Raw genomic sequence first — 11,456 nt, 5'->3', positions numbered from 1 at the left:
CAGGAGCACCAGTGGTAAAGCTGGTTGATACTAGTTATGGTACATAGTTGTTACACTCAACTGATAAAACTGCTGTAGGACACACACACATACACAATCATCCGTGTTCACCTTGAAGCATGTGAGGTTCTGTAATACGTAGTTATGACGACTTGGTTTACAAATGTTTTTTGTGATGTGTTTTTTCTGCCTCTTCATTATGTTGTTTGATTGATTTGAATTAGATGTGATGGTTTTCAGACATCAACTAAGTGTTGCTAATGATAAACGCAATTCCACTTTTCTTCTTCTGTTGGTCAGTTCAAGTGCTGTGGCAGCAACAACTCATTTGATTGGCTGCATAGTGTGTACATGACCTCGGCTGTGTCGGAGGGCAGGGTGGTCCCGGACAGCTGCTGTAAGACCATCACCTCCCTCTGTGGCCGCAGAGACCACCCCTCCAACATCTACAAGACTGAGGTGGGTGGGACCATTGGAAAATCATCATTCAACAGCAAATATGTGCCAAATGGGTTCCAGCAGACTTTAGGATGTCATAACTGGACTCTTCCACAGTAAAAATGTGTTATGTTGTCATTCTATGTCATAGCGATGACAGCAGAGCCCAGCACTGTCAGTGGAATGGAACGGTCCATCATGACATCTAACCATTTGTCATAGCGATGACAGCAGAGCCCAGCACTCTCAGTGGAATGGAACGGTCCATCATGACATCTAACCATTTGTCATAGCGATGACAGCAGAGCCCAGCACTGTCAGTGGAATGGAATGGTCCATCATGACATCTAACTATTTGTCATAGCGATGACAGCAGAGCCCAGCACTGTCAGTGGAATGGAACGGTCCATCATGACATCTAACCATTTGTCATAGCGATGACAGCAGAGCCCAGCACTGTCAGTGGAATGGAACGGTCCATCATGACATCTAACCATTTGTCATAGCGATGACAGCAGAGCCCAGCACTGTCAGTGGAATGGAACGGTCCATCATGACATCTAACCATTTGTCATAGCGATGACAGCAGAGCCCAGCACTGTCAGTGGAATGGAACGGTCCATCATGACATCTAACCATTTGTCATAGCGATGACAGCAGAGCCCAGCACTGTCAGTGGATTGGAACGGTCCATCATGACATCTAACCATTTGTTCATATTTAATGGATCAAGAGCCCAGCACTTCAAGTTGGATCTGAAAATATTCCTTCAAATAAATCCTTCAAAAAAATGAATGGATCTCAGACTCTCATGGAACAATTGATTAATATTTCAGGACCAGATGGTTGTATTGGGCATCAAATGATTTCTAACCATGTCTGAAATGGGGACAGACAGATGAGCACTGTCAGTCAGAGCTCAACTGTCTCCTTTCTTATTCTGTCAATGAAACTGAAACAGTCAAATACTCTGGTTTGGAAAGTCACTTTAGCCAACAATTTTTGGATCTACTTGACAGGCTGAAAATATTCTTTCAAGTAAATCTTTAAAAAAGAAAATGAAGAGCTCGGAGAATATTTCATAAATATTTCAGATGCTTGTTTGCTTTTATCTGTCTGAAATGGGGACAGGAGAAGTCTGTGCTTGTTTTTCTTATTCTGTCAATGAAACTGAAACAGTCAAATACTCTGGTTTGGAAAGTCACTTTAGCCAACAACTTTTCTCTACTTGACAGGCTTTCTTATCAGTAAGGGCTGACACACACAGCTCGGAGAATATTTCATACAATATTTCAGATGCTCCTTTGCTTTTATCTGTGACAAGCAGGAGAAGTCTGTGCTTGTTTATTTCTTTCACACACTCACACACGTCTCGCTCCTTGGTTCCCGCTATCATCATTCCACTTGTCAATGTCACTCCAGTTCAGAGGAGTGCAACTTTGATAAAATCTCTTTATAATTAAACAAAGTTTATATGGGTGGAACTGAAATATTTACAGTGCATTTAAGGAGTCAGCTGTGGTTGACAGCTCCCCACACACTCGGAAAACACTTGGGTTGAAAATGTGCTCGTCAATGTGTTTTCACTTGTCTAGGAAGCTGAGATGTTTCTGAAAATGTCCTCAGAACTGTGACTCACAACATGGTTTGAAACAACCGACTCGGTCAAAGCTCTTTGGTAAAACAGAATGACACTGGATGTACGGAGGTGACTGCACATGGACGTGTACATGCACTCCATCCAGCCATGGATTCCTCAATGCCCCCTCTACCCACATCTGTGTGACGTGTGTGTGTGTGTGTGTGTGTGTGTGTGTGTGTGTGTGTGTGTGTGTGTGTGTGTGTGTGTGTGTGTGTGTGTGTGTGTGTGTGTGTGTGTGTGTGTGTGTGTGTGTGTGTGTGTGTGTGTGTGTGTGTGGTCAGAGAAGGAGCCTCCAGAGAGAGGCCTAATAAATCCCACTGTTCTCTCTACTTCTCTCAGGCTGCCTGTTAGCAGTTGATGTTACTCTTCAATAACACAGACCCCAAAGCAAATCAGGGGGAGATAAAATCATAGATGTTATGCTGAGAGGTAGATGTTCATTCTCCCCTGTCCTCAGTGATTCTCTCCACAGACAAAGAGACAGGATGTAGTTTATAACCCAACCCTAGCCTGGGGTTGACCAATTAGAATTCCTTGCAAATAAACTGGGCCACTGGCCAAATAACAAGTATCCTATTTCAGGCTCAATGTATAGACAAAATTCCTCCCATGTCTCTGACCCATTGATCATTCATTCCCTATTACAGAAAAAACACTATTTCCATTCATCGTTAATTCCCTCTTGACCTTTAGTCCTCTGTGTTGTATATTACCTTAAAATATCTTTACACTGCCCAAGTCCTTTATCTTACTGTAGTTTGTTCTCTGCAGTGTAACTTTGTATCACACGCACACACAATTGCCGCAGCAATTTGGAGACAGACATAGAAAAGGCTGGAGAGGGTAGGGTTGATAAATATACTATGGTAAATGAAGAGCATAGCCCAATTTCACATCTCCTTGTTCACACCCCTCAAGGATTTAAAAGCATTGGATTGATCCAAATATGATAGACACTGACTACACCAATCAGGTGTGTCTGTGTGTGTTCATAATGTATATGTGTGCATCATGCGTGTGTGTGTGTGTGTGTGTGTGTGAGTGTGAAGTGATTTGACCCCTGACCTGTAACCTTTGCCCCACAGGGTGGCTGCATCACCAAGCTGGAGCAGTTCCTGGCTGACCACCTGCTGATCATCGGAGCTGTGGGGATAGGAGTAGCCTGTCTACAGGTCGGTCCCCTAACACTGGCCAGTGTTTTTATTAACAGGAAATGACCAGGCCTTATTATATTTCAGTACTGTGGTAGCACCTCACAACAGACACAAGCTATCACTATCAGACTATCACAAAGTATCATTTCGTTTTGGGGGGATTTGGGGTATCACCGATGTCGTGGATATCAATATAATGTAGTGATAATAGTGGATATAATCTGCTACTGTGGATATTGGTAACCTTGCTGTTGAAATGTCTTCAATGCTAGCTAGTATCTAGATGGATAGGAGGGAGATTGTGAACAGAAAAGAGAGAGAAGGCGAGGTTAACCTTGCTTCTTCCTCTTAGTAGAGTAACGGGTTAAGAGGTGAGACGATTGCTTAAGAATTTTTAAAAATATTTTTTATATCAGTGTCAAAATATATCCACATGATAAAAGGCTTTCCACATTTTATTTTTAAATAAACATCAATGTGGCCATAATCTTCCTATTACCTCAAAGATGCATCCAGTAACTCCTATTACCGGTCGGACAACCTTTTCAATGCACTCTACCTCCCTATATCCTCTCAGCTGTAATCTGATCCCATTCACATTCTGGGATTTAATTTGCTGCGGTCTCAGATGGACCAAGCTCGTAGCCTAATCCACTCACAGCCCCTGTCATCCCGTATACGGCTTCAAAATGGCAGACTTTGTCATTGATAAGCGCCTGAATTGGAACGAAGTGGCTGTACAGTAACATGCTATACCTGACTTCATAGCTCTGGGTCTCTGCTTCACAGCTCTGTATGGGTTTTGACTGACAGCCGTTAACTTGAGCACAGCCCGCGACAAGAAGATGCCCCCATCCCTCCCGCTAATTGGGCTACGTTTGCACATTTGTTGTTGTCTGAGTGAGAGAAATGCTGTAAATCGAGAGGAGTCGACATGTTCCGAAAGATGAGACGTTGAGGATTATAATAAATAATGCTTTGATGTCATACAAGCAAACCACACACCCGTGAGTCCTAATGTGCGCTTCACATTTCCATATTTGAAACCCATGTAGTTTACAGTATCGTAACGTTTCTGATCGATATAACCCTTCTCAGCAGTATCGGAAGAAAAAGGTCCCGCCCCTCAGACCAATGTGTTTTGAAGAGGAAGTGAGGAGATAGGATGTAAAGAATCAAGGAAAGATACATTGAGATGGGGCCATGGACAGGAAACTGTATACCTTTCTCTCCCAGCATGCTTTGTAATAACTCTTGGATGGGGCGGCTGCTCTCCACCATCGATCTGCTCTCTGAAAATAATCTCCACAGGGACTGGACTCTCCATCCCCCAGCATGGAACGATCTCCTGAAAATCTCCTGAGAATGGTTTACTGTTCAGCCAATGCTGTTCATAGATTGGTGTTTTCGTCAAGCTTGGGATGTGATGCTCGGGTTGAGAGGTTTCTTATTGCAGTCCGGTGATGTTTAGTAGCCAACTCTCGTCATGCTATATCAGTCAGTTATATACAGCACACAATACGGCATCAACACATCTGGGACCAGGCTAGATGTTTTGCGGTCAGGAGCTGTGGTACCACTTCACTCTGTTAATAATTCCAGACTGTACCATTTCTTTGCTTATTTACAATATTATTGTCGTATTCTCCATAAATGATCTTTGTATGGCGAGAAAACAAGGCTTTGTTAATTCATTTAGATTTGATTTAACATTTTGATACAGCCTAACTGATAAAACTGCACCGTTTTGATTTGTACATTTTAATTCAAGTATAGTCTTGCACTTCACAATATATCGTCATTGTCAAATATCATGATATTAGATTTAATCATATATCGGCCCAACCCGAGCTTAGACCAAACCTGAACATACGGTACTGGCTCCCTCTTGGCTACTCCTTCCAACCAACCAGGGTTCCCACTCTTATCAGTGTTCCCATAGCTTTACAATTGGAATTCCACAGAGGAGTCATGTGATCTTGTCACCGTGGCGACTGTCGACATGGGAATTTGGGGTTCCTAAGAAAAACAAATGTTTTATTAGCCCCCTCTCTATTAGACAAAATATTCCCAAATAAAACGCTGACATTTTCCCACACACATATATGAAGCATAAGATAAGATAACTACTGTAGCTACGTCCTTAATATGTGTTAGTGATTCATTGACAAATCACCCATCTTGTCCCAAACTAATTTAGACCAGCTTTTGATCTAAATGGGCTCTTCTCTATTGGGCTTGAAGGTCTCTGTCTGATTGTATGTTAGTTGTATGTCAGTAATGTCAGTCTGTCAGTAATGTCAGTCTGTCAGTGATGTCCCTGTACTGTCTCTGTGTCAACTGTTCCTCTCTGTCTTTAATAACTGAAATAGTCATAGTCTGTGTCAACTGTTCCTCTCTGTCTTTAATAACTGAAATAGTCATAGTCTGTGTCAACTGTTGCTCTCTGTCTTTAATATCTGAAATAGTCATAGTCTGTGTCAACTGTTCCTCTCTGTCTTTAATAACTGAAATAGTCATAGTCTGTGTCAACTGTTCCTCTCTGTCTTTAATAACTGAAATAGTCATAGTCTGTGTCAACTGTTGCTCTCTGTCTTTAATATCTGAAATAGTCATAGTCTGTGTCAACTGTTCCTCTCTGTCTTTAATAACTAAAATAGTCATAGTCTGTGTCAACTGTTCCTCTCTGTCTTTAATAACTGAAATAGTCATAGTCTGTGTCAACTGTTCCTCTCTGTCTTTAATAACTGAAATAGTCATAGTCTCTGTGTCAACTGTTCCTCTCTGTCTTTAATAACTGAAATAGTAATAGTCTCTGTGTCAACTGTTCCTCTCTGTCTTTAATAACTGAAATAGTAATAGTCTATGAAATGTCAACTGTTCCTCTCTGTCTTTAATAACTGAAATAGTCATAGTCTCTGTGTCAACTGTTCCTCTCTGTCTTTAATAACTGAAATAGTCATAGTCTGTGTCAACTGTTCCTCTCTGTCTTTAATAACTGAAATAGTCATAGTATGTGTCAACTGTTCCTCTCTGTCTTTAATAACTGAAATAGTCATAGTCTGTGTCAACTGTTCCTCTCTGTCTTTAATAACTGAAATAGTCATAGTCTGTGTCAACTGTTCCTCTCTGTCTTTAATAACTGAAATAGTCATAGTCTCTGTGTCAACTGTTCCTCTCTGTCTTTAATAACTGAAATAGTCATAGTCTGTGTCAACTGTTCCTCTCTGTCTTTAATAACTGAAATAGTCATAGTCTGTGTCAACTGTTCCTCTCTGTCTTTAATAACTGAAATAGTCATAGTCTGTGTCAACTGTTTCCTCTGAAATAGTCTGTCTTTAATAACTGAAATAGTCATAGTCTGTGTCAACTGTTCCTCTCTGTCTTTAATAACTGAAATAGTCATAGTCTGTGTCAACTGTTCCTCTCTGTCTTTAATCTGAAATAGTAATAACTTAAATAGTAATAGTCTGTGTCAACTGTTCCTGTTCCTCTCTGTCTTTAATAACTGAAATAGTCATAGTCTGTGTCAACTGTTCCTCTCTGTCTTTAATAACTGAAATAGTCATAGTCTGTGTCAACTGTTCCTCTCTGTCTTTAATAACTGAAATAGTCATAGTCTGTGTCAACTGTTCCTCTCTGTCTTTAATAACTGAAATAGTCATAGTCTGTGTCAAATGATCCTCTCTGTCTTTAATAACTGAAATAGTCATAGTCTCTGTGTCAACTGTTCCTCTCTGTCTTTAATAACTGAAATAGTAATAGTCTCTGTGTCAACTGTGTCCTCTCTGTTCCTCTCTGTCTTTAATAACTGAAATAGTAATAGTCTCTGTGTCAACTGTTCATCTCTGTCTTTAATAACTGAAATAGTCATAGTCTCTGTGTCAACTGTTCCTCTCTGTCTTTAATAACTGAAATAGTCTCTGTGTCAACTGTTCCTCTCTGTCTTTAATAACTGAAATAGTCATAGTCTGTGTCAACTGTTCCTCTCTGTCTTTAATAACTGAAATAGTAATAGTCTGTGTCAACTGTTCCTCTCTGTCTTTAATAACTGAAATAGTCATAGTCTGTGTCAACTGTTCCTCTCTGTCTTTAATAACATAGTCTGTGAAATCTGTCTTTAATAACATAGTCTCTGTGTCAACTGTTCCTCTCTGTCTTTAATAACTGAAATAGTAATAGTCTCTGTGTCAACTGTTCCTCTCTGTCTTTAATAACTGAAATAGTAATAGTCTCTGTGTCAACTGTTCCTCTCTGTCTTTAATAACTGAAATAGTCATAGTCTGTGTCAACTGTTCCTCTCTGTCTTTAATAACTGAAATAGTCATCGTCTCTGTGTCAACTGTTCCTCTCTGTCTTTAATAACTGAAATAGTAATAGTCTCTGTGTCAACTGTTCCTCTCTGTCTTTAATAACTGAAATAGTAGTCATAGTCTCTGTGTCAACTGTTCCTCTCTGTCTTTAATAACTGAAATAGTCATAGTCTCTGTGTCAACTGTTCCTCTCTGTCTTTAATAACTGAAATAGTCATAGTCTCTGTGTCAACTGTTCCTCTCTGTCTTTAATAACTGAAATAGTCATAGTCTCTGTACCTTTGTTCTTAGTTTGGTTGTAATTACGCTAATCAATTTAGTCTCTATCCTCTTTCAGTGTTCCCCTATACTTTGTCGAATATAGGTCACTAACCCCTCTGTGTGTGTATGTGTGTGTATCTCTATGTATGTCTGTGTGTATGCATGTGTGTGTTTACGTTTGTGTCTATGTATGTCTGTATGTGTGTGTATTTCTTTGTGTGTGTGTGTGCGTATGTCTGTGTGTTTGTGACCTCTATAGCTGGCCGGGGCCATGTTGACGGCCTGCTTTATCTATCTGCTGTATAAAGAAGAGGAGGAGGACTTCTCTGCCGTGTGATTGGCTAAGCCTCTGTCTGGTCACACTCAGTGGGGACGGGACAAGGTTGGAGGGCATTGTGGGAAATGTGTTCTGTGTGTGTCTATGTGTTCATTTTTTTGATTGTGTCTTTTGTGTAGATATGTGTTGTCTGCATGTTTGTGTGTTTGCGCACTCGTGCGTGTGTGTGCGAGTGTGTGCATGCGGGTGTCTGTGTGTGTGCACGCGTGCGTGTGTGTGTCTCTGTTTGTATGTGAGTGTGTGTGTGAAGAAGACAAAGAGACAGTTGATCACAGATCATGCATGCTATATTGCTGGCCTATGCTTTATTCTCGGTACCGCCGAGCAACGCTCACCCCAATAGGGACACCATGCTGACCGACACATGCATGTTGACCTTTGACCTTTGCATGGCTGAAAGGGCTTGACAACATTATCCACAATCCAAGGACAAACAAACAGTTCACTGAAGTGCTCCCACAGACTAGACTATGAGATTAATGCCCACAAATAAACGTGAATGACAGCTGTGCTGGACCAGATTTGAAAGAAACCCTTACAATACATTTCTCATCATCTGAAATTGGGTAATAATAAGAAAAGAGGACACTGCTAAATGTATTCTTCATGATTTCATAGTTTCTTATGATTGCAGCACATTTGATAACTTTCTTGTCAGTGTCTTCACCTGCCACATGGAAACTACTTTCTATATATTCCTTGTCATTCCAAATGCTAAACTAACGAGCAGAAAGGAAGTTTAGCACATTCTGTCCTCCATCCTCTGTCTCCTTCTCCTTGCTTCTGTCTCTTCATCCTTCCTTGCTTCCTCCCTCCCCCTGGCTGCTCCTACCTCCTTCTCCTTCCTCCGTTTCCTCCTTGATCCCCTGTCTCCTTGTCCCTCCTCCTCCCTCCTCCGTCTCTTCCTTCTCCAGCTCCCTCCATCTCTCTGTGAGTTGTGAGTTTCATTCTCTACCTCCTCACTCTGTCATCTGAATTCTTAGTGGTGCTGGCAGGGTTAGAGGCATCATAAAACCGCCCTGAGTGCCGAGCCGCCAAGGCCTTCTTTGACGAATCTCCTCCCCATGTTGTGACCCCGGTCGATAATACCCTCAGACAGGAGAAGACTTGCAGGAGGGCCGTTGATTGAATCTCAGCCCTCCTCTGTTTGTCGTTTGTCATCTGTCACACACACACACACACACACACACACACACACACACACACACACACACACACACACACACACACACACACACACACACACACACACACACACACACACACACACACACACACACACACACACACACACACACACACACACACGTCCAGCGAATGTGCCTCATCTAAGTCCTAACCTCTCAGCCTTTTCCCTGTGTATTACTGTAACTCTGCTGTTGTCTCACAGATCAATGAGACCTTTCATATCCCCTATCCCTTAATAGTGATGACGTGGGATGATCTTGTTAGAAATAAGGACAGTTTAATGCTTTTGGCAGAGTGAAAGCACAAGTGTGTGTGTGTGTGTTGCTATGTTGTGTGCGTCAAGGTCTGTTGTATCCTTCCATTTCTTCTCTACCTTAATCTCATCTTATTGATGTCGGCTCCTTCATCCAAACAAGCGCCAACTGAAGCTCTCTGACCGTCCTGCCGTTAGCTGAACATGACTTATTGTTCTCAGATCAACCAAAGTACCTACACAGGTCTGTCGTATCCCAGCATCACTTCACTTCTTTCTTTTTCCTACACACAAAGTATTCATAGGATCTTAAAGCAGTCCAACTCACAAGTGGAGCTTTGTGCTTTATAGAATGTACTTTATAGAATACTTAAGGAGAAGAAACATCAAGTGGAGCTTTGTGCTTTATAGAATGTACTTTATAGAATACTTAAGGAGAAGAAACATCAAGTGGGAGAATTGGGAGTGCACTAGGCAAAATGTTTTGCATCACAAACCTCCAAAATGCCACACTCCTTGTGTCCATAGACTCCTTTCTAAGTATGTACATATGTTACATTCATAATTTGTTAGATCTTATTATTTTAAATGCCTCACAGAAAATGACAAAAACATCATAAAACATTATTCACTTTGTAAAACATCAATTTAATTGTACCCAATATTTTCCCTCAGTTTACTCATGTGATTTTTAGTAGATTAATTATTAATGGATTATAACACTACATTATGGTTTTGAGAACATTGGCAGGGCTTCAGAGAAAAATGTCCTTTGAAAAATGGAAGTTGCTAAATGAATGTTTGTTCACAGATTATCTCTCTCCAACAACAGTCATAGTGGGAGCTTTATAACATTCACCACAGGCCCAATTACACAACTGCTGCTGGCTGCTCGGCACTCCTGTTCCCATAGTAACCACACACTTCCTCACCCCTAACCCACTCTCCTCATGCTATCCCACTATGCTACCATGACGACTCACCTTTTCCCTTGATTGACCTTCACAGTAATTGTGTGTGTTTCAGATCTGTGGGATGGTGTTCACATGCTGCTTACACAGAAGGATTAAGTTGGATCCTTACTGAACCCTACCGTCAAGCCCCCCCAACACCATCCTGCCTTATGGGCCAGGGAGCAACGATGCCTGCTGAACACTCACCCTTGACCTCTAACCCCTCCTAACCTCTGAACCTTATGATCCAACCCTGCCTGGACCTTCCTGGATCCTTCTGCACCTCTCCTTTAGCATGGATGCATGCACAGCCCCCCTCTCTCAAAGACAAGGCCAATGAAGAAGAGATGATTTGGTATTATGGTATTGTTCTTTTCTGTAGTAAACCTACTGCTGTTTATTTAAGGTAGTTTTTACTGTATGTTGTCAATACAGTCAAATCCTTACTGTAGATTTCACAACATTCCACACAACTGGAAGGCAACCCGAAGTGGTTGTGACTGAGAATCAAGTGTACTGTACACACTCTCATGGTGTTGCTGCTTACGAAGGGTTATTCAGTTAGTGCTATATCCAGTGTGTCACGGATGTGGCCCACAACGTGCCTCTGTCATTGTTTTATCATGTATTCTTTGATAGCAATGTTACACCAATTGAATGGTTCACCACAAAGGGAATCCCATGGTCATCGATGTTTGATCTACGTCACAAAGAAAACAATCATGAGTTGATTGATATCCACAGAATAATCAAGCAGATTTGGGGAAAACCTATACTTGATATGAATGAAAATAGCACTAAACGCTGCTAAGAGTAACTGTAACGGTTTTCTAGGTGTGGTGAAGGAGAGTCGGACCAAAACGCAGCGTGTAGATTGCGATCCATGTTTAATGAACAAAAAAAAACATAACACGAAT

The 11,456-nt window shown here is 41.3% G+C and overlaps 1 protein-coding gene across 2 annotated transcripts in view; it reads left to right on the top strand.

Annotated features, from left to right (window-relative positions):
- Positions 1-10,856, top strand: part of LOC124025814 (tetraspanin-11-like) — a 24,899-nt gene extending 14,043 nt beyond the window's left edge. Inside the window, exons 5-8 of one of the 2 annotated variants that reach the window (XM_046339137.1) lie at positions 301-459; positions 3,166-3,252; positions 8,068-8,190; positions 10,613-10,856. In XM_046339137.1, the coding sequence (XP_046195093.1) occupies positions 301-459; positions 3,166-3,252; positions 8,068-8,145 (324 nt within the window). In that variant the 3' untranslated portion in view covers positions 8,146-8,190; positions 10,613-10,856. The remainder of the gene's footprint in view (positions 1-300; positions 460-3,165; positions 3,253-8,067; positions 8,191-10,612) is intronic. The other variant, XM_046339138.1, reaches the window with a different exon arrangement.
- Positions 10,857-11,456: the final 600 nt, after the last annotated feature.

The sequence above is a fragment of the Oncorhynchus gorbuscha genome, unplaced genomic scaffold (assembly GCF_021184085.1).
Source record: "Oncorhynchus gorbuscha isolate QuinsamMale2020 ecotype Even-year unplaced genomic scaffold, OgorEven_v1.0 Un_scaffold_2460, whole genome shotgun sequence".
In the NCBI taxonomy this organism is placed as follows: domain Eukaryota; kingdom Metazoa; phylum Chordata; class Actinopteri; order Salmoniformes; family Salmonidae; genus Oncorhynchus; species Oncorhynchus gorbuscha.
This window is presented reverse-complemented; position numbering and strand designations above follow the sequence as displayed.